General features: G+C 45.5%; 1 protein-coding gene across 1 annotated transcript in view; it reads right to left on the reverse strand.

Moving 5' to 3' along the window:
• Nucleotides 1-27953, reverse strand: part of CEP290 (centrosomal protein 290) — a 102723-nt gene that overhangs the window by 24412 nt on the left and 50358 nt on the right. The window contains 11 exon segments of the mRNA XM_090042646.1: nucleotides 26-149; nucleotides 614-769; nucleotides 1684-1829; nucleotides 7228-7344; nucleotides 7742-7963; nucleotides 12609-12746; nucleotides 20861-21074; nucleotides 21570-21769; nucleotides 22319-22426; nucleotides 25381-25434; nucleotides 25436-25648. Coding sequence (XP_089898772.1) covers nucleotides 26-149; nucleotides 614-769; nucleotides 1684-1829; nucleotides 7228-7344; nucleotides 7742-7963; nucleotides 12609-12746; nucleotides 20861-21074; nucleotides 21570-21769; nucleotides 22319-22426; nucleotides 25381-25434; nucleotides 25436-25648 — 1692 coding nt within the window.

Here is a 27953-nt window from a genome sequence, read left to right on the forward strand (position 1 = left end):
AATAACAATTAAATTGCGTTCTTACAGATGGTCTAGAAAAAGTCTCTCTTGAAAATTGTCTCTCCAAGGCATGAAGCTTTTCTTGTAGATATTGATTTTTTAAATGCAGTTCTTCTACAACAGAGTCTCGTGGGATAGCTTGTTGGGTTCTGCATACAAGAAAAAATGAGTATACAGCTATTAGTGCAAAAAATTATTTATAAAAATATGTAGAGATTTGTTTTCGTAATGATTTTGTAATATCACTGGATTAGACAAACATAGCTGCATTGCCTCAAAATCTGAAACACTAAATCTGGCAACAAATGTTCAGCCTCAAGAAATCCTAGTAGTCTGTTCTCTTATACATATGAAAAAAAAATCCATTATTGCAATTTACAATGTGCTGTATGCACACTAAAAAGATAATGCACTTAGATACTTTAGAAAAAGGAGCCAGAGCTAAAGAGCTGCACTAACAGTTCAACTACATTTTCACTTTTATGACAAAGGTGCCACTTTTTAATCATGTTAAGTTTTAGAACGATAAACCAGAAAGAGAAATTTAAGGAAAAATGCATATCAGTTCTCTCAGATATCTAAATGGGGTCTCTTGTTCAATGACAGCTCTTACCTCATATGTGCAATTTCATTTTCTAAGCTTGCATTCCTTTTCCTTAGTTCTTCCAGCTCCTTTTCTGTCTCTGAAGCTCGTACTCCCACAACGTGATCCACAGTTATACCAGTGGTTTTGAGTTTCTTTTGCAATGTAGTTTTCTCTTTTTCAGCCCTGTGACATTCAATAATTTTCACTGTAATCTTGCTATGTCTGAATTGTATCCTTATAATCACAGGGACTTCAACCAACTAGGTTGCTTTAGATGAAAATATTTTCCCAAGATTTTAGACCTGCATTTTATTTGCTCATTTAACTTTCTTCATTTAGATTACCTTATACATGTATATATTTTTTGGTTTCTCAAAGAAAAAATGCTAACACCCAACACTTTATTTCATAAATCATCTGTTGATGTTGCTTAGCAGTGATATCTTACATAGTGCAACTCTTTTATGAGATTTATTAAAAAGGGAAAGCCTAACTGAAAATAGCTAAGGAATGAAACCAACAATAATATTTATTTTTCCTTTGTTATTTCTCCTCTCATGAGACCCAAATCAGTGAAAGTGTTGATATAATTATACTGAAAACATGGAACACAGTCAATGTTCCTTGATCTCTCTTTGGTATCTTTTAAAAAATCTTTCACAAAACACAATGCTGAAGATGTTGTGATGCTGCGGGTCAATAGTAACGCAGCAGCTAATCCTAGCAGTCTGATGAAACTAAACAGTGGTAAGAAAATGCATCTTTACCTCCAGCTGGTGCTGCTTTGATGTGAATAACAGATTGTGATATAAAAGAATCATTATGTTGAGAATTTACATTAGTTTTGTTCAGACAATATTTCTTATATATAAAACCTGTCAACTCCTGCAGCTTACAGGATATTAAAAAAGGCAGAAGACAAAAATGGCTGGTTGTCTGAAAATAAACCTTTCCTTAGGGTCTCAAAAATAATTTCAAATTATAGATTCATTTTGTAAATATACGGAAACTGTTAACGTTATTTGGAACCAAGAAAACCAGATTTCTTTAGGTGTATACCATCAGTTCGGAGATTTGTTTAATTAGATTCAACTCACTTGGAATAAAGCTCCTTTAATGTACTGAACTGTTTTGTTAAAGTCTCTGTCTCCTTCTCCTTCTCTTTCAGTTTGTTCCGCATCCCTTCCATTCTGGCTTGCCATTTCTTACCCTCTTCCCACCTAATTAATTCATCCTTAGAACTCTGTGAAACATACAAAAACAAAATACACACTTCTCTTTAGGATTATTTGAACACTACCAAAATTAAAAAGAAAAAAGGAAATAAAAAATTATACATCCTCCTGACTGTTCCCTCCCTCAAAGAACAAAAAACAAACAAAAAACAAAAGAAAAGAAAAAGTACAATTTGGTTAAATTCTCTAATTTGAAATTTTAACAAAATAGATAAACTTAGCAATAATGTAGAAGTATAGGTAGGTGCATTAATACAGGGCAAGTCCATGCCCTAGTTTATAACCTGTTCCGAGTGCAAGTGGAGAACACATCCATAAAATTTAAAATTTACAACCAAAAGGAAAGAAAAAAAAAAAAAGTTTTATAAAATCCATTATTGGGGGTGCTTATCATTCTACTTTTCAATACAAGTTGATAAAGATGGATAGAACAGAGGATACGATACTTTTCTTTGTCATTATAATATATGTGAAAGGACTTCTTTCATTTTCAAGCCAGTTATGAGCTCAGATACCACTATAGTATTAGCAGCTGTTTGGTCCAATAGATATTTTTAATTCACTTTCTACTACAGGAAATCAATTCCTATTTATTAATACTATGAACAACAGGTTAGACTTCGGCATTTTGTCCATAAATGGCTATGGAAAAAGCTGCAAAACATGTTTTTGGCAGCAGCAATGAGATTGTTTTATTTTGGATTCTCTTCCCTTCCATCACTTCCTCTCTTTTCCTTTCTTCTACTTTCCTTTCCCATTCACTTGAAAAAAAATCAGTAATGTATGAAATAGGACTGAAGGCTTATTCAGGGAGAACAAAAAGGGTAAGTGTGTGCACACGCATACTCTCCTCCAACAGTTTGATAAAAGTACAAATCTCAGTTAGGAGGTAATATACATACAATGTCTCAAACTTAACTAATGTGAGCTCTTCTTTCAAATCGGCTTAAATGCTTAAAATGCCAATGAATGCAATTGAAAGGGCATATTACAAATATGCATTGCTCTAGTCACATTACTAGGTACCAAGACAACTGACTAGTGTGGTGCCATGACAGCAAAAGCAACAAACAAAAGAGTGAACAAACATCTATAGTTGGATACATATGAAGTACAGAGTCATTATCAAACATAATTATTTGAAGGGACACAAAAGAAATCACAATTTGCTTGCAACACATTTTGAAAATTTCACTGCTGGTTCCATCTTAGCTGCTCTCCTTAAAAGAAATGAGAAGAAAAAAGTAATAGATTTCTCAATTTTTCCCTACTTTCTTTAACTGATTACATTAGAAAGCATTTGGAGGAGGTTAGCAGGCTGAGGGGAATCCGTGAGGCAGAGGAGGAAATTGATAGGTATTTTCTTTCTCTGCAGGGTGGTACGACAGAGGAGAGGGCAGCCCGGGATGAGCCCTCCACTGCTGAGTGGCAGATGGTCTCCCGCGCCAGGGCTATTAACCATGTTGCGGCACCAGTTCCTCCTGTCCATCTGGAGAACAGATATGCGGCCCTGGCAACCCTGGAGGAGGAGGGAGCAGTGGAAGATACCAGGGAGGAGACTTTGCGCACACAATGTCCTGTGCGGGCGGCGGGAGTCAAGAGGCCTAAGAGGAGGAAGCGTCGCGTCATCGTGATTGGTGACTCCATCCTGAGAGGTACGGAGGGCCCCATCTGTCGCCAGGATCCCTCAGCACGTGAGGTCTACTGCCTGCCCGGAGCGAAGATTCAGGATGTGAAGGGGATGCTCCAGTCCATCATCCAGCCCACCGATTATTACCCCATGGTCCTTGTCCATGTGGGTACTAACGATGCGGCCAGGAGAGCCCCTGATCGCCTGATGGAGGACTACCATGCTCTGGGAGGCGTGCTGAGGGAGATGGGCGCACAGGCGGTCTTCTCTTCCATCCTGCCAGTGAGCGGTCGAGGCAGACGCCACGAGATGTGCATAGCGGAGACCAACTGGAGGCTACAGAAATGGTGCTTCGAGGCGGACTTTGGCTTCCTCAGCCATGACCGGCACATCGTGATGAGAGACATGCTGGGATGGGATGGGCTCCACCTTTCCCCTAAAGGTAAGCGTGTGTTCTCTTCCAGGTTGGTGAACCTCCTTCGGCGGGCTTTAAACTAGGCTCGTCGGGGGAGGGAGAAGATGAGGGCGGAGGAGACAATGAACTACCAGGCCCAGCAACAGCCAGCGAGCCCAGACCAATGGTCAAAAGGGAGAAACAGGTAAGTGATGGGGGACGGGGCATTGCTGAGACTAGGGGGTCAGTGGGCACAACCGTTGGAGGCCTCAAATGCCTCTACACGAATGCTCGAAGTATGGGGAAGAAGCAGGAGGAACTTGCCCTCCTCCTAGCTGTCACCAGCCCTGACATAGTAGGGATCACAGAAACGTGGTGGGACTCATCGCATGACTGGGCGGTGAGTGTCAAGGGCTATAGGCTATACAGGAGGGACAGGATAGGAAGGAAAGGTGGAGGAGTAGCACTCTACATCAAGGAGGAATATACTTCCTCGTTAATCAGCAAGGGGGTAGAGGGGGGGCACTCTGAGGTGCTCTGGGTTAGAGTAAAAGGCAGTCCAGGGAGAGAGACTTAATGGTGGGAGTCTACTATAGACCTCCCAACCAGGGAGAAGAGCTCGACCAGGAATTCTTAGGTCAGCTCACAGAGGCAGTGAGGGCTAAGGATGTGGTCATCATGGGGGACCTGAACTTCCCAGACATCTGCTGGGAGGAGCAGTCAGCCAAGTCTGATCGCTCACATCGGTTCTTAGCCAGAGTGCAGGACCTCCATCTAACCCAGGAGGTGCACAGTCCCACCAGGGGAGACGCCTTGTTGGACCTGGTGCTGGCCACAGGTGACGACCTGGTGAGGGGGCTGCGGGTGATGGGCCACCTGGGAGACAGTGATCATCGCTTGCTGGAATTCACCATCCAGCGTAAGGTGGCAAAGGGCTGCAGCAAGGCAACAGCCCTAGACTTTAGGAGGGCTGACTTCAACAAGCTAAGGAGGATCGTTGGGGAAGCGCTGAGGACCCAGAGGGGAAGGGAATCAGATGTCGAAGGGGAGTGGTTGCTCCTTAAGGAGACGATCCTCCATGCCCAAAGGGAGGTAATCCCAACAAGGGTCAAAGGGAGCAGGAGGGCACATAAACCCCCATGGCTCACTAAGAGCATCCGGGAATGTCTCCTTGCTAAAAGGGAGGCATACACCCAATGGAGAGATGGGGTCATCACCAAGAAGGACTATGTTACAGTCGCCCGAGGATGTAGGGGGGCAGTCAGGAGGGCCAAGGCAGAGATGGAGATAGGACTAGCTTCCCGGATTGGGGACAATAAGAAGTCCTTCTTCAAATACACAGGGGGTAAAAAGAGGGTCCCGGGTAATGTGGGGCCCCTGCAGGACACGATGGGCAACTTAGTCATCACGCCAGATGACAAAGCTAACATATTTAACGATTTCTTTGCCTCTGTCTTCCTAAGTAGGGACCAGTTCAGCCACCTCCCTGCTGGGCCCCCCTCGGGCCCCAGGAGAGACATGCCTGGGCCAGGGGTTAGCGAGGAGTTAGTTAGGGTACTTCTGGAGAGGCTGGACGTGTTCAAGTCCGCTGGTCCGGACGATCTTCACCCTAGGGTTCTACAGGAACTGGCCGAGGTCATTGCGGGACCCCTGGCGCGGCTCTATGAGCACTCGTGTTGCTCTGGTGAGGTGCCGGAGGACTGGAAGAGGGCCAATGTGGTCCCTATCTTCAAAAAGGGAAAAAAAGAGGACCCGGGAAATTACAGGCCAGTTAGTCTTACCTCAATCCCGGGTAAGCTGTTTGAAAAAATTATCCTGGCACACATCCAGGAGGGCCTTGCGGGGGAATGCACGCTCAGGGGCAACCAACATGGGTTCATCAGTGGCAGGTCTTGTCAGACCAACCAGGTGGCCTTTTACGATCAGGTCACCAAATCATTAGACGCAGGGGTTGCTGTGGATGTAGTCTTTCTGGACTTCCGGAAGGCTTTCGACACTGTCTCTCACCCTGTCGTCATCAAAAAGCTGGGAGACTGTGGTGTCGATGCCCACACGGTCAAATGGGTCGCCAACTGGTTGGAGGGCCGCACCCAGAGGGTGGTAGTGGATGGGTTCTTCTCGACCTGGAAGGACGTGGGCAGTGGGGTTCCGCAGGGCTCGGTCCTCGGGCCCGCACGGTTCAACATCTTCATCAGTGACTTGGATGACGGGGTAGAAAGCACCCTGTTCAAGTTTGCTGATGACACTAAGATGTGGGGGGATGTGGGTGCACTAGAAGGGTGCAATAGGCTACAAGCTGACCTTGACAGGTTGCAACGGTGGGCGGATGAGAATAGGATGGGGTTTAACACTGATAAGTGCAAGGTGTTGCACATGGGGAGGAAGAACCGGCACCACACTTACAGGTTGGGGAACTACCCTCTTGCCAGCACGGAGACGGAAAAGGATCTTGGAGTCGTCAAAGACTCCACGATGAACATGGGCCGGCAGTGTGGGGAGGCAGTCAAGAAGGCCAACCGTACCCTGTCATGCATCCACAGATGCATCTCGAGCAGGTCCAAAGAGGTGATCCTCCCCCTCTATGCGGCACTGGTCAGGCCGCAGCTGGAGTATTGCGTCCAGTTCTGGGCGCCACACTTCAAGAGGGACGTGGACGATATGGAAAGAGTCCAGAGGAGGGCCACTCGTATGATCAGGGGTCAGCAGGGCAGGCCTTATGAGGAGAGGCTACGGGACCTGAACCTGTTTAGCCTCCACAAGAGAAGGTTAAGGGGGGACCTTGTGGCCTGCTACAAACTGGTCAGGGGGGATCAGCGGGTATTGGGGGAGTCCCTGTTCCCCCGTGCGCTGCCAGGAGTGACCAGGAATAACGGTCACAAGCTGGCAGAGGGTAAGTTTAGATTAGATATTAGGAGGCACTACTTCACAGTCAGGGCGGCTAGGGCCTGGAACCGGCTTCCAGGGGAAGTGGTGCAGGCTCCTAGCCTGGGGATTTTTGAAAGGAAGTTAGATAAGCACCGTGCCGGGGTCATCTGACCCCGGTGCTCTTTCCTGCCAAGGCAGGGGGTCGGACTAGATGATATACCTAGGTCCCTTCCGACTCTAGCTACTATGATACTATGATACTATAGCTGGTTTCACAGTTGCTTTCTACAGTCAAGTCAGTTTTCTATACTTTCGCATGGATTTTTAATTCAACAAGAAAAGAAAAACATGAGTACATATTGGAATGTTGAATTATAAATCTGAAATATTTGTATGGGGACTCAAAAGCAGGTACAATGCCTGAATACACTTCTGATACTTTTTTCCTTTTTGAAGACCTAGTTTTTAAATTGAGGGCATCCCTTTAACCTCCACAAATGAATAACTTATCACATACCTTGTCCTCTCTTATGCTTTTCTTTTCTACTTCTTCATTTTTCTTTTCAAGTTCATTTTCTAACTTCTTAACCTTTTTCTGAAGTTCATCTATCTGATTTTGTTCCTCAGCTTTGCTCTGAAAAAATGACAATTATCTATAAGGTCATGATGACTATTCTGGCACTGCTCCCAATTTCCCACTGGAGCAAATAAGGAAAGACTCAATTATTCATTTCAGAGGTCCCTTGAAAAGACAGTTCAATTAGATTATAAAGTCTTCATTTAGAGGTTATAGTTAAGAGTTACACTCTAACTTTACACTGTCATAGATTTCACAGGCATTAGGGCTGGAAGGGACCTTGCAAGATCATCGGGTCCAGCCCCCTGCCCAAAGGGCAGTCAGTCAGCAGAGTCCTAAATACTAGGCAGCTTGAAGCTGGATTAAAAAATGATGTTTACAAGATTGTTGTTTTAAACTTACCCAAACTAATATTATAACATTATACAAATATAATGAATATAAGAATATTTACCTGAATGCTACTTGTTAGTCTTTTTATCCGCTTTTTCAATTCTTCATTTTCTTTTTCCATTTCATCTTTTTCTCTTATCACTTTAGTAAAGGCTTTTTGCTTTTTCTGAAGTTCTTGGTTTAAATCATCCATCTCCTCTAACACAGAGTTCTCTCTATTTTTACTTATTTTAAGGGCATCTTTAAATTTTGTAAGCTGCTCATTTAATTCCTCTATTTGAACCTATAAAAATTAAAATATAGTTTTGAAGGGTAAGATTAGGGCCATGGATAGGCATCACATTTGTACTGGAAGAATGGACTCTCTCCTTAAGCGTAGAGGCATTTGCAAGAGGTTTCTTGGAGAAGAGAACTAACTCCTGCACTAACAAGAATGGTGGGACACTTCTTTCAGACATTAAGGACCCTCAGTATTCCATAGTCTTTTGTTCCCCCTCTCTCCCTCTAAGGGAAGGGGAAGAAGAGCAGTGGCTTCCCAACAGCCTGTCCAAAAATGAGCTGTCAGGTAGCCCTGTGGGGCTCCTGCTTCAAGTTCAAGCCAGTGACAAGATCTGGTTCACTCCATGATGGAAGGTAGGGCTATGACACAGAGTGACCTAGACAAATTAGAAGACTGAGCCAAAAGAAATCTCATGAGGTTCAAGAAGGACAAATACACAACTCTGAATTTCAGACAGAATAATCCCAATCATTGGTACAGGCTGGGGGCTGACTGGCTGAGCAGCAGCTCTGCAGAAAAGGACATGGGGTTACAGTGGACAATAAACTGAATATGAGCCAACAGCATGCCCTTGTTGCAAAGAAGGCTAACAGCAAAATGGGCTGCATCGGTAGGTTCCCTCTAAGCTGTGCTTGAAGGCTTTTTTGAAAGAGAACACTAGGCTATCCACATCAGAGAACTGCGTGCACCAGATGTCACTAAAGACAGAACGTGCACATTGCAGGTGACATGAACTGTACTTGGTATCATTCCACAGAGCATGTTGGAGAAACCCTTGCACATGTGGTGGACTTACAGATACAGGCCAGCACGTCTTCGGCTCAGAGAATTTTCTTTGTGGGGTAACTGTCGGCTTTGCCTTGCCCCTACTTGGGGCAAGAGAGAGGAAAAAAAGAAAAGAAAAGCCTCAGACCTGGTTTGAGACTGCACTCTGCCAGTCTGGCAAAACTTCAGGGAGTGGAGTCTCTGAAGAGAATAAGCTGCAGGCCCAGCATGCAGCAGATGCATTGAAGGATGAAGAGAAGAGAGGGGCTTAGAAGAGCTTAGGACAGCTGTTCAGTAGACCGAAGCAGTAGCCTGGAAGAGCCCCTGAAGACTTCTGGTGGCAGGAAACAGTGGACAGCTCCAGTGGCCAGGCTCTCAGTGCACAGCATGTTGCACAGCGTCCAGACCCTGGGAGCTGCATGCGGCCGCTCAGGTCTACAGCCCCTGGTGTGCAGCCAGAGACACAGTGCATAGGTCAGTGCTTAGAGCAGGACCTGGGAGCCACTTGCGGCGGCTCAGGTCCTCAAACCCCAGCATGAGGCCGGGAACTCAATGCAGGAGGAATTGCATAGAGGGTGAGAGACCCTGGGAGCCGCTGGAGGCAGCCTGGGTCTACAGCTGCTGGCACTGGGCCAGCAGCTCGGTGCAGACGACACTGAACAGAAGGTCTGGGAGCAGACGGAGTCCCGATGCTGCACGAGGTGGCCTGGGCCTCCAACCCTTCAGTAGAAGGCAGAGCCTTGGGTATGCGCAAGGGTACACAGGGCCCCACAGTGACCAGTGAGTCAGAAGGAGCAGAGGAAGCTGGGTCTCAGCGGGAAGGGGGCAAGCTCACCAGCCAGGAAATGCAGACCACCCACCTGAGACCCTGGAGCTGTGAGTTACCCAGGGAAGGGGATTCCCACAGGGCAGGGGAAAGTTGCCCTGGGTGGTGAGGCTGTAGGGGAAGCCTAAGCGAGGGAAGACTGCCCAGATCTAAAGTCTCTCCCTCTAAGCCTGTCCCTGAAGGTCACAGTGGAACCTGGAGAGCACTGAGGATTTCCTCTCCCACTGGTTACTGGAGTGCCTCCAATGCCTCAGTGGGCCACTTGAGGGGTTTTGGGGAATGGACTTAAGTGGTTAAAGTTAACCTGATATTGCTGCACAACATATTTTGAAGGTGAGCAGGGTGGAGTAGGGGTACACCATCCAGGTCTGGTAGTGGCACAACCTTGGGGTCACAGGTCCAAAGGGGCAGATGTTATTGCAGGTGGTAGCAGGTCATAGCCAGGCACCAGCCCCCACTGCCAGACTGCTGCAGTGGGTAGAGGTTACAGGAGCCACTCCAGGCTAGGACTGGACTTCCGGAAGGCTTTTGACACTGTCTCTCACCCTGTTCTCATTAAGAAACTGGGGGGTTGTGGTGTAGACACCCACACAGTCAAATGGGTCACCAACTGGCTGGAGGGCCGCACCCAGAGGGTGGTAGTGGATGGGTCCTTCTCAACCTGGAACGACGTGGGCAGTGGGGTTCTGCAGGGCTCGGTCCTCGGGCCCGCACTGTTCAACATCTTCATCAGCGATTTGGATGAGGGGGTAAAAAGCACCATGTTCAAATTTGCTGATGACACTAAGATGTGGGGGGATGTGGGCACATTGGAAGGATGCAACAGGCTACAATCAGACCTAGACAGGTTACAAGGGTGGGTGGACGAGAATAGGATAGGCTTCAACACAGACAAGTGCAAAGTGATGCACCTTGGGGGGGAACAACCAGCACCATACCTACAGGTTAGGGAACTCCCCTCTTGTCAGCACGGAAGTGGAAAGGGATCTGGGGGTCATCATTGACTCCAAGATGAACATGGGCTGGCAGTGTGGGGAGGCAGTAAGGAAGGCCAGCCGCACCTTGGCATGCATCCACAGATGCATCTTGAACAGGTCCAAGGAGGTGATCCTCCCCCTCTATGCGGCACTGGTCAGGCCGCAGCTGGAGTATTGCGTCCAGTTCTGGGCGCCACACTTCAAGAGGGATGTGGACAGTATGGAGAAGGTCCAGAAGAGGGCCACTCGTATGATCAGGGGACAACAGGGCAGGATCTATGAGGACGGGCTGCGGGACCTGAACCTGTTCAGCCTCCAAAAGAGAAGGCTGAGGGGGGATCTTGTGGCCTGTTATAAACTAGTCAGGGGGGATAAGCAGGCATTGGGGGAGTCACTGTTCCCCCGAGCACCGCCAGGAGTGACCAGGAATAACGGTCACAAGCTGGCAGAGGGTAGGTTTAGGTTAGATATCAGGAGGCGCTACTTCACAGTCAGGGCGGCTAGGGTCCGGAATCAGCTTCCAAGAGAAGTGGTGCAGGCTCCTACCCTGGGGGTGTTTAAGAGGAGGTTAGATGAACATCTTGCTGGGGTCATTTGACCCCAGTATTCTTTCCTGCCATGGCAGGGGGTCGGACTAGATGATCTGCTCATGTCCCTTCCGACCCTAGAAACTATGAAACTGCTTCAGCAGTCCAACTGGCACAAGGGGTAGCATGCCAGATACCAAGTGGCCAGGCCTCAGAAGCTCCTGAGGGCAAGTAGCCCTGAGCTGCTTACCAGGGCAGCTTTTTATACTGCTGGGGCCAGCACAGGACAGGTTTTTATACTGCTGGGATGCTGGCCCCAGGCTCTAGCTCCCCCTGGCTGCAGATCCAGGAGAAACTAGGCAGGATTATTTTGCCCCAAGTGGCACAACCTCCCCCACACCAAAGTCCATGTCCAGGCACGTGCACTGAGGTGAAAATCCCCAGCTCAGACGTGAGCTGCTTCTATTTGAGCTACTGCAAACGCATGTGCCTGCATGTGTGGATGTGTCCTAAGTGTCAATTTATACTGTTTTTCCTCAACACATTCAGAGATGTGCTGTAGGCAGTACACAACTGAAGGATATCTTTTTATATCCTGCTCAGTCTTCTCAGGCTGCAGCATGCTGCAGCAGCATGCCTGTGGCTGCTTAAAAGATGGCACCAAAACCCTTTTGCTTCTCTGACTGGGTCTGGACTGGCATCTGTACTGAGTTTATATCACAACCTCAGCCGTTCATTTGCTTCCTCTAACCCTGCTCTCCCCCTCTGTGCTCCAGGGCTGCAGGGCTTCCCACTCTTTTCTCTGCTTCCCAGAAAGTTTTTGGATTTTTTTTATTTTTATTTTTTTTGCAGTGAGCCCATCAAAATTGTGAAGCCCACAGTTTTTTGCAAAAAATGCCTGATTTAGTGTTTTCCGCAAAACTGAAATTTCAGTAGGTCCCTATTGATATAGAGTTAACAATATTTAAGTAATAAGTAATAATAACTATAATTATATATAGTTAACAATATTTCAGTAATAACATAGATAATATAATTCTTATGCATCTGCCGATACTATTTCTTCTTTTTTTTAAGGTAGCACAAAGACTGGACTTCTCAGATTTTAAATCAACCATTCTAAAACTGAGGACTCAGAATATTAATTATCAAAATCAAAAGACAAATAATAGTTATATTTTTGTTTTATAAAAGAATAAGAGAACTCAATTTATAGTCCAGGCCAAAGGTGTCCTAAACTGAAATTTTATATTCCAAGTACAAGGCAAATGCTATAAATTCCAGTACTCTGGATAATATGAATTTTACTACAGCATTGCGAATGCTTATACAACTGTTTCTGTTTTAATATTTAAAATGAAATACACACAGAAGGGTTAATCCAACTACTAATGCAATCTATCGCAAAACTAATATACTAAGTTCAATGGAAGTTCTCTCTCTAAATACAACATTCAGGCTAAGGCTCAAAATGAAATCGATGAACATTGTATTCTCCTTTCAGATAATATTACAACATAGAAGACAGCGTAAAGAGCATACTTAGCACTCACTGTGAGCTCCTTTGTTTGCCTGTCAACGATCTGCTGAACGTTCATGTATGCTTCTTTTTGTGATGCTACAGAAATAATCTGCTGTTCAGCATTTGCAGTCATTTCTGCTCTGAGCTCTAGAAGTGCTTTACTCAGGGCCTGAAAGTGTTTCCAAAAACACAATTTTGTTGATAAGTAAAGTGCTGAAAATTAAATGTTAAAAACAGCAAAAACAGTTAAAATATATTATTTTTATATTAAAATTATCCCACTGTATTCCATCACCTGTTATGCTAAATTTCATATAATCCATAATCATCTCTGTACAATTTGTGGGGAAAAAAGTTTGATTACCATTGTGGTAGTAAATTTAGTTGGGCTTCTGGTCTACTTGACTAGAAAAACAGACAGAGACCATGATACTGCTTATTTCAGTTAAATATTCTGAGATAAGGAATCCTGCATGCCTGGCTATGGCTTGATATATTACCCTGTGTATGGATGTTAAGTTTATTTTTCTTTCTGAGAAACCAGAAACTGATAACTATTTCTATAAGCACAATGTTTCACTCTTCTTTAAGTAAACTGCCTGTATGTCTGTGTGTATGTTAGGTCAATGATTTACTGTCCAAGGTTGTATTCCTTTTCTCTCTCTGTCTTAAGTATAAATATGCTTACAGAGTAAACTTACAGAGTTTGAGAAATCCTTTGAAACAGACAAGTGGATGATTCCCCTTGCTGTATGGAATTCTCCCTGTGATCACAGTACAGCCCTAAATAAAGAAAAGCTCGGCTGTCAGTTCTTTTTCAACCACAACATGAAGTTTGATTTCTTCCACACCATGGAAACCTCAAATCAACATGAAATTTGTTGGACAACTCATGCTGCTAGTATTAAACACTCTCAGAATAAGTGTATATAGTTAAAGAAAATAACTAGTTGAAGTCTTGCCTGGGAGTTTGCGCAGGAGGGTGATCGGGAGGGCCTGAGGCCCTGCCAGTGACGCCCCTAGGGTAGGCAGTCCCATCAGTAGCCAGCCTACCAGTGGCACAATGTGGATGGACACATACTGCACCCGGAGGATTCCCTTGGGGTTTGCGGCCTCCCCCTCTGGCACCTCAGAGGTCTCCACCCAGACGGAACCCACGATTCTGGGCTCCACACAGATGGAGCCTCTGGCACTCGGCTGCAAGAGCTGCCTGGCATGTTTCAAAGCTCATAAGACCCAGAGCATGGCCACCTCCCTTTGCAAGGTTTGCTACACTTTGGAGTCTCTGGGGCGCCAGATAAAGGAGCTCCAGCCCGCAGTCCAGCGACTACGTGCCATCAGAGATGGCAAGCAGGAGATCGACTCCTACTGCCAGGCCCTTCACCCGCTGGAGGCGGACAGTAGACCACGGTCACCTCCCAGGACAAGGGAGGACTCAGGGATTCTGGGTTAAAATTCATGCAGAACATGGCACAGGGAACACAATGGTGGGAGTCTACTACAGACCTCCCACCCAAAGTCCTGAGCTTGACCAGGAGTTTGCCCGGGAACTGGCTGAGGCCGCATGCTCCAGGACCATGGTTATCATGGGTGACTTCAATTACCCAGATATCTTGTGGGAGGACCACTCGGCAAAATCCGAGCAGTCGCAAAGCTTCCTCTCGTGTATGGATGACCTCTACCTGACTCAAGAAGTCTATGGGCCAATGAGAGGCAAAGCACTGCTCGACCTGATACTGGCTACAGGGGATGACCTAATCGGCGACCTAGTGATCAATGGAAAGCTGGGTGACGGTGACTCCGAGCTGATCACCTTCACCATCCGCTGTAGAGCTGGCAAGTCCGTCAGCAACACGGAAGTCCTTGATTTCAGAAAAGCCGACTTTGACAAGCTCAGGAGGCTTGTCAGTCAGACCCTAAGGGACCATGACCCCAGGGAGAGGGGAGTTCAGGAAGAGTGGTTGCTCCTCAAGGGAGCGATCCTCAATGCACAAGCTAAGTCTATTCCATCTCAGAGGAAAGTCAGAAAGAGGGCACAGCAGCCCCCCAGGCTCTCCAGGGACCTAGCAGACCTCCTAAGGCTAAAAAGAAAAGCCTACAAAGGATGGAGGATGGTATTCATCTCCAAGGAGGATTATTCTGCACAGGTCCAGTCCTGCAGGGAGCAAACCAGGAAAACCAAGGCCGCAACTGAACTCCAGCTAGCTTCGAGCATCAAGGACAATAAAAAGTCCTTTTTCAGATATGTGGGGAGCCGGAGGAAAAGCAAGGGCAACGTTGGACCCCTGCTGAACCAGATCCTGACAACTGACGCCCAGGAAAAAGCCAACCTATTAAATGGGTACTTTGCGTCGGTCTTTCATCAGTCCCATGGGACACCCATGCCTACTACGGGACAGGGAGGTCCAGGTGGGGGAGATCCCCTGCCCTCCATAAATACTGACCTTGTGAAGGAACATCTTGAGAAGCTGGATACCTTCAAGTCAGCCTGCCCTGACAATCTACACCCCAGGGTACTCAAGGAGCTGGCGAGCATCATAGCCCAGCCGCTGGCACGGATCTTTGAAAACTCCTGGTGCTCTGGTGTAGTGTCCAAAGATCGGAAGAAGGCCAATGTGGTGCCTATTTTCAAGAAAGGGAGGAAAGTAGATCCAGCTAACTATAGGCCCATCAGCCTGACTCCTATCCTGGGGAAGATCTTAGAAAAGTTTATTAAAGAGGCCATCCTTAATGGATTGGTTGACGCCAACATCCTAAGGGATAGCCAGCACGGGTTTGTTGTGGGTAGGTCTTGTTTGACCAACCTCATTTCCTTCTACAACCAGGTGACCTATCATCTGGATAAGGGAGAAAAGATTGATGTCATATATCTTGACTATAAAAAAGCCTTCGATCTGGTATCCCATGATCACCTCTTGGCGAAACTGGCCAATTTTGACCTTGGGTCCACCATGATCCGCTGGCTGGGAAATTGGCTCTGTGGTCAGACGCAGTCACTCATCATGGTGTCCTGCGACCAGTGGGGTCCCCCAAGGTTCTGTCCTTGGACCCGTATTGTTCAACTTCTTCATTAATCACGCGGACATTGGAGTCAGGAGCGGACCGGCCAAGTTCACCGATGACACCAAACTGTGGGGGCAAAGCATCCACACCAGAAGACAGGCGGGTGATCCAGGCTGACCTGGACAGGCTCAGCAAATAGGCAGATGAGAACCTGATGGTGTTTAACACTGAAAAATGCAAGGTTCTCCACCGTGGGAGGAAAAACCTGCAGCATCCTCTTAGGCTTAGCAGTGCTATGCTGCCTAGCACTACGGAAGAAAGAGACTTGGGAGTCATCACTGATTACAAGATGAACATGAGCCTGCAATGTGAGGCTGCAGCTACTAAAGCGACCAAAACACTGGCTTGCATCCAGAGATGCTTCTCAAGCAAATCCCGGGACATCATTCTCCCCTTGTACTCGGCCTTGGTAAGGCCACAGCTGGAGTACTGCGTCCAGTTTTGGGCTCCACAATTCAAAAAGGATGTGGAGAAGCTTGAGAGAGTCCAGAGAAGAGCCACGCGCATGATCAGAGGTCAGGAAAACAGACCTTACAATGACAGGCTGAGAGCCATGGGGCTCTTTATCCTGGAAAAGCGCAGGCTCAGGGGTGATCTGATAAGTTCCTATAAGTTTATCGGGGTGACCACCAGGATCTGGGGGAACGTTTGTTCACCAGTGTCCCAAGGGATGACTAGGTTGAACAGTCATAAACCACTGCAAGACCATTTCAGGCTGGACATAAGGCAGAATTTCTTTACTGTCCGAGCCCCCAAGGTCTGGAACAGTCTGCTATCAGAGGTGGTTTAAGCATCTACTTTGAACACCTTTAAGAGAAAATTGGATGCTTATCATGCTGGGAAGCTATGACCCCAGCCGACTTCCTGCCCTTTGGGCAGGGGGGGCTGGACTTGATGATCTTCTGAGGTCCCTTCCAGCCCTAATGTCTATGAAATCTATGAAATCTACCATACTATCCAGCCAAGGGGGGATAAACCAAGGTTGTCAAGGGCCCCAAGGCCTGCTGCATGAAGGTACCCTACTCTCCCTAAGACAAAACGCATAGTGGTTATCATGGGAGACTCCCTCCTGAGGAGAAAATTTGCCACCCCAACCCCTAGCTTGGGAGGTCTGCTACTTCTCAGGGACCCACATCAAGGACATAGCAGAGAGGATCCCAAAAATTATCCGGCCCGCTGACCACTTCCCTATGCTCCTTATCTACGTTGGGCACAAATGACATGGCTCGGAGCAATCCCAGCCAGGTCATGAGAGACTACAGGGCTCTGGGAGTGGGGTTAGAAGGCTGGGGGTGCAGGTGGTCATTTCCTTGCTCCTCCCGGTTGTGGGTCATGGGCTGAGGAGGGAGAGACGGATTGAGGTAGTCAACCAAAGACTACGGTGCTGGTGTCATCGTGAAAGCTTTGGCTTCCATGATCACAGTCCGCTCTTTGGTGAAAGAGGCAGTAGTCTGCTGGGGAGAGATGGCCTCCACCTCACTCCGCTGGGGAGAAGGCTCTTCTCAGTCAGACTGGCTGACCTGCTTGACCGGGCTTTAAACTAAGCCCACCGGGGTTGGGTGGATTATCGCCACTGCTTGCCCACTGGGCAACCCGTGTAAATCTAGCAGGCTAAGGCACTTAAGGGAACCCACCCCTACCCTAGCCCTGGAACAATCTGTAGGGAAGGCAAGGACCCCCAATGGGACACTTACCTGCCTGTATACCAGTGCCAGGAGCTTGGGTAATAAACAGGAGGAACAGGTCCTCCTGCTAAACAAGAATGACTATGACCTCATAACGGAGACCTGGTGGGATTCCACCTATGACTGGGCCACAGGTGAGTGCAGATAAAATGGGTGGGGGCGTAGCTCTCTATGTTAAGGACAGCTACACGTCCCTCCAAATTGACACTGGCACTCAGGAAGGATGACTGGAGTCTCTGTGGGTCAAAATACATGTGGAACATGGCTGAGGGGACATCATGGTAGGAGTCTACTACAGACCTCCTAACCAGAAACATGAGTTGGACCAGGAATTTACCAGGGAACTGGCTGAGGCTGCATGCTCTCGGTGCATGATTGTCATGGGAGACTTCAACTACCCGGACATCTCATGGGAAGAGCACTTGGCTAAATCTGATTGGTCGTAAAACTTCCTCATGTGCGTGGACAAGCTCTACCTGACTGAAGAAGTCTATGGGCCAACAAGACGTAAAGCATTGTTGGACCTGGTACTGGCCAAAGGGGATGACATAGTCAGTGACCTAAGAATTGATGGAATACTCGGTGATAGTGATCATGAGTTGACCACCTTTACTATCCATTGCAAAGCTGGCAAATCAGTCAGCAATACTGAAGTCCTCAACTTCAGGAAAGCTGACTTTGACAAACTCAGGAGGCTCATTCTTGAGGCCCTAAGGGACCACAACTTGACTGGAAGAGGAGTCTAAGAGAAGTGGTTGCTCCTCAAGGGAGCAATACTGGCAGCACAAGGGATGGCCATCCCATCTCAGAGGAAGGGTAGCAAAATGGCGCAGGAACCCCCTTGGCTCAGCAAGGAAACTCGAGGACCTCCTACGCCTCAAAAGAGAGACTTATAAAGGATGGAAGGTTGGAATTACCACCAAGGAGGAGTACTCAGCACTGGTCCGTACCTGCAGGGAGCAGATCAAGAAAGCCAAGGCTGCAACCAAGCTCCATCTGGCTTCATGTATCAAGAATAACAAAAAGTCCTTTTTTAGATTTGTAGGGAGTCAAAAAAAAAAGCAAGGGTAACATTGGGCCCCTGCTGAACCAAATGGGACAGCTGATAACTGACACCCAGGAAAAGGTCAACCTGCTTAATGAGTACTTCGTGTCGGTCTTTCATCAGTCCAGTGGGACCGCCCTGCCCAGCAAGATGAGGGACGGCCAGGCTGAGGGCATATTTATACCCAGCATCCGTGTTGATCTACTAAAGGATCACCTTGAGAGGCTGGACACCTTCAAGTCAGCTGGTCCTGACAGATTATAACCCAGGGTACTGAAGGAGCTGACAGGTGTCATAGCCCAACCATTGGCAAAAATATTCAAAAATGCGTGGCGTTCAGGTAAAGTACCTGAAGCCTGGAAGAAGACCAACGTGGTACTCATCTTCAAGAAAGGGTGGAAAGTAGATCCCAGGAATTACAGGCCAATCAGCTTGACCTCAATCCCTAGTAAAATTTTCAAGAAAATTATTAAGGAGACCCTTCTGGACAAGCTGGCTGCTGGCAACATCTTGAGGGATAGCCAACACAGGTCTGTCGTGGGTAGGTCTTGCCTAACCAATCTCATCTCCTTCTATGACCAGGTGAAGTATCACCTGGACAAGGGAGAACAAATAGATGTCATATACCTGGATTTTAAAAAAGCCTTTGATCTGGTGTCCCATGACCTCCTTATGGAAAAATTGGCCAACTGAGGCCTCAGCTACACCACAGTCCAATGGCTGGGAAACTGGCTCTGAGGTTGGACCCAGAGTAGTGGCCGATGGCAGTGAGTCACTATGGCACTCCATGACAGTGGTGTCCCCCAAGGCTCTGTCCTTGGACCGGTTTTCTTCAACATCTTTATCAACGATGTGGACATTGGTGTTGAACGCACTGGCTAAGTTGTCACAGCTGGTAAGGCAAACAAAACCCTGGTTTACATTTACAGATCCTTCTCAAGTAAATCTCAGGATGTCATCCTCCTGCTTTACTCAGCCTTGGTGAGGCTGCAGCTGGAGTACTGCATCCAATTCTGGGCTCTGCAATTCAAGAAGGATGTTGAGAAGCTTGAGAGAGTCCAGAGGAGAGCCACATACATGATCAGAGAGCAAGAGAATAGGCCTTACGAAGAGAGACTGAGAGCCATGGGACTCTTCAGTCTGGAAAAGCACAGGCTCAGGGGGGACCTGGTGGCTCCCTATAAGTATACAAGGGGTGTTCATCAGGATCTGGGAGAATGTCTGTTTACCAGGGTGCCCCAAGGAAAAACAAGGACCAACAGTCAGAAACTCCTACAAGACCGTTTTAAGTTGGACATAAGAAAAACATTTCTTTACTGTCTGAGCCCCCAAGACCTGGAATAGACTCCCTCCAGATGTGGTGCGGGCACCTACTCTGGACTTATTCAAGAAACACTTGGATGCTTATCTTGCTAGGGTCCTTTAACCCTAGCTGACTTCCTACCCCTGGGGCAGGCGGCTGGACTTGATGATCTTTGAGGTCCTTCCAGCCCTAACATCTAGGAAATCTATGAAAATATTATGTTCTGTAAAAGACAATTCTCTATAAAACTTTATCTTGATAGAAATGAATTAATCATCTCATTATAATTTAGTGGTGGCTATTACATTAACTAAAGCACAAGGGATTATAATTTGCTCACATACTATGTAAAAACAGAATAAAGTCCAAATGAATATATATATAGTTGCCAAGAGTGTATGTGCATGAGCAGACACTCAAAAATGCACCAGTTTTGAATTAAAAGAAATACTTTCCCCAACCTGAAAACAATTAAGAACGAAATCCATTACAAGGAAGGTTTAAAAATAAAAAATGGCATAATTTGGAAACTGTTTAAAAACATTCTATCAGATGACCACACAGCAACACTCTCACTAATGAGCAGGAAGGCTGCACAGATTTAAAAAAACAAACACACAAACAAACAAAAAACCCCAAAGCAAATTGCTAGCTTAGATGGGAAGCAAAGGCATCTACTAAAAAAAGAATATATGACTAGTATATATTCATAGATGCCTTTGCTTCCCATCTAAGCCATCAGTTTACTTTTCATTTTTCTTTGTAAATCAATGCAGCCTATATAAATAAGCCTATTATATACATTTAAAATATATATACACATATCATATGTAACAAAGGAAAGCACAAGCAAAAGGCAATGAACATGTATCAAATTAACAACTGTAGAAGATGAATATAGAAATAAAAAGGGCACAAAGAACAGTCAATAGGAAAAATAATGAAAAAAAGAATTTGATTATATATAGGAAAAAGAAGAATTTTAGCATAATATTGTTAGATGTAAATGATAAAACTGTGAACAGCAACACAGAAAGAGCAGAAGCATTCAATAAATATCAAAATCCAATAAATATCTATTTGAAGATAGGACTTTTGTAGAATTTAAGATGTAATATAGGCATATTTAAGGTATTTAAATCATTTCATTGCTTAAAGAAATGTTAAAATAAGTATGGATGACTTACTCTCTGCTGCTTCTCTTTTAAAGTTAACTGGTTCTTCAACCGTTCTACTAGGTTTTTCATTGTAGTTGTTGGTGCCCTATTATTTGCTTCTTTCTGAGCTTGTAATTCAGTTTTTACATTCAGTAATTCCTTTTCTATTTGAGATAATAGGTTTCTTAATTCATTTGCTTCATCTTTCAACTGTTTCACTTCAGCTGCATGCTTTTCTTCCACTCTTGCATAGCAAAATAATAAATAGTTATGTCATGGAAGACTTAAATTAAGAAGCTCAAAGTACACTAGAAAGACAGAAACATTACTTTTTTGTTATTACAGGAAGTGTTTCTTATATAATTAACAAAAGAAAAAAAACACACACACATTGGGAAGTCACAAAAATTAACTGTACCTGCTATCATACAATAAAAAACACAGAAAATTCCATTATTGAATGAGTACCAAAACAGCGATTGGTTGCGCAACCTAATTTCTTTTGTGCATCAAGCCCAAAAGAAACACATTTTAAAATTACAACCTTTGTTTAATAAAGTTTTTGGGTTAGTTTCTTCTATCAAATCCTGAATTCACTAGTCTGTTAATAAATTTCACTAAAACAATACTTTGCTAAAATATGTTTAATTCAATAAATTATCTCAATTCACTTAAAACTTCAACCTAATTTGGCTAATCCAATTATTATTTGAATTGTAATAATAATCTAAAGACTTACTGAGCCCTAAAATTTTCAAACTCTTTGGTTTTCATTAAAGTAATTTGCTTTTGTTTCTCTAAATCAGATGCAGTTTTCTTTAATTTTCCTAAAAGTGAAGCAAGAGAGTTGTCTTGCTCTACTACTGTTTGCTCCATTTCAGCCAGACGAATGAAATGTTTGTTTGTGGAAACTGATAAAGAAGGCTTCTTCATCAACTCCTATAAAACAAAACAAAAAAATAGCCATGATTAGTATCATATGCCTTATACAAGGAACAATTACTATCATTTCTTTTTTCAAAGTTGAATCTAAATATAATCAAGCAGCAATATTGAACCCATATTTCATAACTAAATTAAATGACTCATAACAAAGGGCTTAAAGGTTAGCTACCCCGAGTATTTTCAGAAGGTCTCTTTATACCTAAGGAACAGTTGCAAAACTGGCTAAAGGTTGACGGTCAATGTATCAGAAAACAGTACCAAAAGATAATACTGTAGTATAATAGAGAAGACTGACAAAAAGAATAGAAAAAAATGAAAGACTTCTTACTTTAGGACTAGCACCAGCTGAATTATGCATTAGCACACTGCACACCAAGTTTGCTCAATGACAATTCTCTTTCTCTTTCAGTAATGCTGTATTGATAGCCCCACATTTTTATTGTGGACTGAAAAACTGCTTTTGTTATGGTGGGTTAATATTTTTTCATTTGCAGAGAAAGAGGGCAAATGGCCCTAAAACACTGCTTTCCTTCCAAAACTTACCAGTGCAGTTTCTTTGAATTTATTAAGTGAATTGTCAGCATACAAGTCTAGCTTTTGATGTAGGACCCTGAGATCTTCTTCATGTTTCTTTGCAATTTCTGCTTCCTCCTATAAGGACAAAATGAACATATAATCTAATTTCATAATCATCAAGAAATCTATACGACTTCTGTGCTTTCCTTGTTAACCTCTTGACTATTTAGAAATATGATCATAGTTTTCTAGTTCCTTCTGAAAGCACTGAGAAAAGGGACAATTTTCCTTTAACTTGCAAATTGCCAGACAAAACAGAGTTTAGAAATTTTGTATGTATGTGTGCACGTGCATGTGCACTTGCATGCACATATGGATGTATGTGTGTGTGCACATGCACATGGACATGTGTGCTTGCACACTTCCAAGCTACCAAGGCTGGTACCACTCTTCATTCAGGCTGGCAATCCAAGGAATACTTAACAGGATTACTGAGGAATCGCTTCTTCCTTATCTACATAGACCAGGGGCAGGAAATTATTTTGGGTGGAGGGCCGCTTACCAAGTTGTGGTAAGCTGTTGAGGGCCACATGGGTAGCCACACCCCTTGACAGATGTCCCGCCCCCTGGTCACTATCTTGGGACTATGTCCCAATGTCTTGGGACTAATGTCCCACGGCCAGCACCAATGGGTCCCAGAGCAGGGTGCAGGCTCACAAGGGTCTGTGGAGCCAGGCTGGACTGCACCAGCAGGGAGAGGGGGGAGCTGGCCCAGCTCCGTAGAGCCCCTGCCAGCTGGGACCCTATACCCCTGCCGCCCTGCCCTGGGCCCTGCTGGCACTGGCCCTGGGACACAGGTGTGGGCCCTGCTCCTGTACCCACTCACTCCCAGCGCCCCACAGCCCTAAGGTACAGACGGGGGGCAGTGTGCAGCCCAGCCAACCCCCTGCTCACCGGCAGGGAAGGAGCTGGTGCTGAGCATGGGGGAAAAGCGGTGCTTTGCCCGCCCCATGGTCGGCGTTCCCTACTGCAGTCACTTGCAGCACGTGTGGGGCTGTCCTGAGTAGGCACAGGCGGTCCTAGGCAGGCTGTGAGCAGCCGCAGTGCGGGGTGTGGGACACAGGGAGGGGGAGGGGCCGCTTTTCCCTGCGCTTAGCACCAACTTGTAAACCGCCCCCGTTGCCAGCCTCGGCCCCGCACCAGCTCAGGGCTCGCTTGTCGGGGCTGTGTGGCGGGAGCAGCTGCAGCTTCCGGCTGGGGAGGGGCAGGGCTGGGTGGGCCCTGCTGTTGCAGGAGCTCTCCAGGGCTTCCCCTGGGTCCTACCGCCCTTGGTTCCTATCATCTCTGAATCATCTTTGACAAGAACCAAGGACAGATACATTTTAAATTTTCTAAATTTTTTTTAGGGGCCCCGTGGGCTGGGTAGAAAAGCCTCACGGGCTGGATCCAGCCCATGGGCCATATTTTACCCACCCCTGACAGACCCTTAAAAAATGAAGACAAATTTCAAGGCTCTCAACCTTGTTTTACTTATTACATCTCTATTCCTCCATGCCTAAGGGCCACCGGTAACCTGCCAGGGTAACATCAGAGGCCTGGTAAATCTACAAGTTGTGCAAGATTGAGTGTAATCCTAGGAGGATTTCCACTGGAAAATGTAACTTGAAAGTGGCCCTCAGAGCTTGAGCTTGTCACACAATTTTGCTCTAAACCATCAGTCTTAAGGGATTTCTCCCTAATTTTTTCTTGTCCCTTATAGCTCCCTACAATCGAATCTTGTCTGCTCTCAGTTTATGCGATAGTCTCAGTTTACATCCTTCACTCAAGCTTTCTCCCTAATCTGTTCTTGCTGTGGGAGAAGTCTACTCCCAAACCTTTACTCTTGTGGTATATCAGAAACTTACAGTCTATCTTTAATATGCACCAACTTCACCTTATTTTTTTATATAATAATACTTATACAGCTACTGAATGAATGTTTCCAGAACAGCAATCATAGAATCACATTTTACAATGAGATCTACATGCATGGGCAAATCTAGGATTTTGAAAAAGAAAAGGGGCTGAAGATGGTTTGGCACATCACATATAAACACAACACATTTTTCTCTAGTAAAAAAACTGAGATGCTTTACTAATAAGCTAGGAGGCCAGCACTTTATTATTCAGTTTAAAATCAAAGCAAAATCAAATACAAGCACGGGATTGCACAAATTTGCAGAAGTTAAAAAAAACACCAAAAAACTAGGCAAAAAATAGTCAAAAGTCATTATCAGAGATGTATGCCTTATTCAGAATCATGTAAGAGAATCAAGCCTTCTTGAGCATCTTGACAGTGTCCCCAATTTTCAGTCATTTATTTCTACACCTAAGTTACCAGAGCTGACTTAAGGTTTTTAGCTAGAGCTAAAAACAGTCTACAGGCTCTGAAGCAGGAGATAGAGAGTACCAGGAATGGTTACCGGACAGCAAAATTGCAGAAAAAAGGATAGTTTGAATAGTGGAACATCAAGACCATTGAAAAGAAGAGAGGGTCCTTAATACTTGTGGAATAGAGATAGATTAGCAGGAATCAGGGAAATGGCAATGAACCATTAAGTCAATTGACTCTTTCAGCACTGCCTAAATAGAAATGCTGCTGCCCCTCCCAGGCAGTTAGTTTTAAAGCTGGAGTGGAGCAGGAATCAAAGGGGGGGTGCAACTGCAATACTCCCCTCCCCGGGACCCACCCTTGGTTTGCATCATTTCTATCCCTCCATAACTGCTAGATGAACAACACCATGACCTCCTATAAGCACAGCATTTTGATTTTTCCCCCTACAAAAGTACATGAAAAACTACACAAATCTAGAATAACATGACTAGTCCATTTGCAAACTTTACTTCCTGATTCTGCTATGCTAAAACAACTCCAAACAAGACAATTTGATATATAAACTCTTTGAATACAAGAGGATAGAAAATTGTTCTTTACACAATAAGAACTGCATAATAAAGTTCTGGCTAGGACTGCACCAAAAGTGGATTGGGCAAAAAAACTCAGGAGCTGTAAGCAAAATAATACAAATCAATGCAAAAAGTGTAAATACCTCTCTTGCTTTTGCAAGAAGATGCTGATACTTTTTCAAGACTTCTTCCTTCTGAATTTAATCTTGCTTGCATATTTTTAATGGTTTGGTGGGAAACTTTCAGAGCATGGTGGCCCTCTGAGTCATCATCTTTTCTACCTAACTCAGCTATAAGCCTCTCTCTTTCTGATGTGGCAGGTAATCGAAGTCTTAGTTCATTTATAACTTTATCTCTTGACAAAATATTCTGTTCTGCTTTCCACAAAGCAGCTTCCTTCTCTTTCAGTTTCTACAATAAAGGAAATCATTATCGTTACAGAAATTGATACTAAAAAGTTTTTTTTTATTAAAATGTATCAAAAAAGGCCTAAATTTAACAACAAGCTAAATACGCTGTATGTTCAATGTTGTCCACTTGTAATTTGATATATATTGAACCAAATCACTCTCCGTTTTTTTTGTTTTGTTATTAAGCTTAATTTTCACACCACAACATATTGATAAAATAAGTTTGGTAACAGAAATGGTTTAATTTAGTGTTTTCAAAAGATTACTATATCTAAAATTGCCAAATGAAGGTCAAAGTGAACTGCCATGAGTACAGAATGTTTTTTTTTGAAAATTTATACATAATGAAATATTAGGAAAAAATGGAAAAAACGCAAGATCCAGTTCACTGTGTCGTTCACACGCATGCATTATATATTTGCAGTGTTTGACTTAAAATAAATAAATAAATAAATAAAAGAACACAGATTTTTAAATTTGGGGCCCTATCTTCTCATCAGTAATGTTACTGGTTAAATATTAACAAACTTAGTTTTCACTACAGAGTTCTAATTAACTCTAATTAGCATTTAGAAACCTCTTTTTTTTTTTTTACAGTCCCCGAACCTTGATTTACTAAATAAGCAATCAGCAATGTTTCCAATTTCTCTCTCTAATTAGTCCTAAGGGAAAATAATTTACATTTAATGATAATGATAGAATTTTATACTCTGAGGGTGTATCTACACATGCTATTAAGGCAACAAAATGAGCTCCAGTTTGCACTGGAGTCAGCTGCTCTCAGGCACAGCATTTATACATGCGCCCAAGACTGCAGCACTTTGAACCAGGGCAGAGCAGCCCTAGGCTGACAGCAGGTTCAGGGGGGTCAGCCCTGAGTTCCACACAGTGGCAGTGGTGGCAGAGGGGCTGGCTGGGCCACAAGGGTGCTAAAGTGCAAGGCTAGACAGCAGGCAGGCCCCCATGCTTTAGCAACATTGTGCCTCAGTCAACCCATCACCATCTACACGTGCATTCCAGTGCATGCAATTACTCCACCATAGGATAGTACTGTCTTTGTCAGTATTACTATCCTACAGCAGAGTCAGTTAAATTTGCCGCATCCTAATACAGGCGCACATGTAGACTGTGACACTCTACTGCAGAGCTAATTAGCAGGGCTGTGCAAAGCTTTGGTAGCTGATTCAATTCGAAGGAGATTCAGCCCATTTCAGGGACCGAATCTCTACATCTGAATCAACTGGGAGGTCAATTAAAAGCTCCAAATCTATTCAAAGCATCCAAATCAATTCGGAAAAGCTTCGGAAAATATTTGGCCACTTCAGAGATTCTGCCATAGACTAAACAAGCAACTGACACAGCTGCCTCTAGCTGCTAAGCCTGTTGGGGATGGGGGGGAAGCAAAGGGTTGTGGGGGAGGGAGGGGATGGGACTGGTACAAGCTGTCCAGCTGGGGCGGGGGGTGCATTACTCAGGGAGAGGGCATGGGGGTGTGGAATGCGGGTGCGGCAGTGCTGGGAGTGGGGGCTCTGTCCTGCTGCTGCTTGTCAAGCCAGGACTGGGGGGACACACGAGATACAGGTGCGGCTCTCTTGAGGAAGAAGGGGGCAAGTGGCAGTAGAGCAAAACCCCTGCTCCCAGCACTGCCAAGCCCACAACCCGCGCACCCCTCCCCACCACGCTGGCTGGCAAGAGGCAGCAGGGCAGAGCCCCCACTTCCAATGCTGATGCAGGCACAGTAGTGCTGGGAGTGGGGCTGCCCTGATGAAGCCCAGAGCAAGCTGAGCGTGCATCATACCCCCACCCCACACCGGTAGGGCAAGGGCAGCAGGACACAGTCCCCATTACAAGTGCTACCGTGCCTGCATCCCATGCCTCCCTGCACTAGCTGGTAAATGGCAGTGCTGCTTGCCTGCCTGCACCAACTGGCAAGTGACAACAGGGCAGAGTCTCCACTCTTAGTGCTGATGAGGGTGTGGCAGCACTGGGAGCAAAGGCTATGCTCTGCTACTGCCCGAAGTGAGCCACACCTGCATCGTGCCCCCCACCCCCCCGAGCTGGCTGGGCCACGCAGCGGATGGGACCAGGCAGGGGAGCCATGGGGGATTCTCCCATGGTGTCCACTGCCAGGGCAGAGGCAGGCACAGCTGGAGGAGACGCAGGAGAAGACCCCATGGCTGCCTTGCCCGGCCCCAGCCTCCTGGCACTTAAAGAAAAAAAAAGTGCCGCATTGACCAACTCTGTCCGTGGCCATCAGGACCCCTGAGAGCTCATGGCAGAGCACCCCTCACACAGCATGGGGCAGT

This window comes from Crocodylus siamensis, chromosome 4, assembly GCF_052110815.1.
Source record: "Crocodylus siamensis isolate JL-2025a chromosome 4, ASM5211081v1, whole genome shotgun sequence".
NCBI classification, from domain to species: domain Eukaryota; kingdom Metazoa; phylum Chordata; order Crocodylia; family Crocodylidae; genus Crocodylus; species Crocodylus siamensis.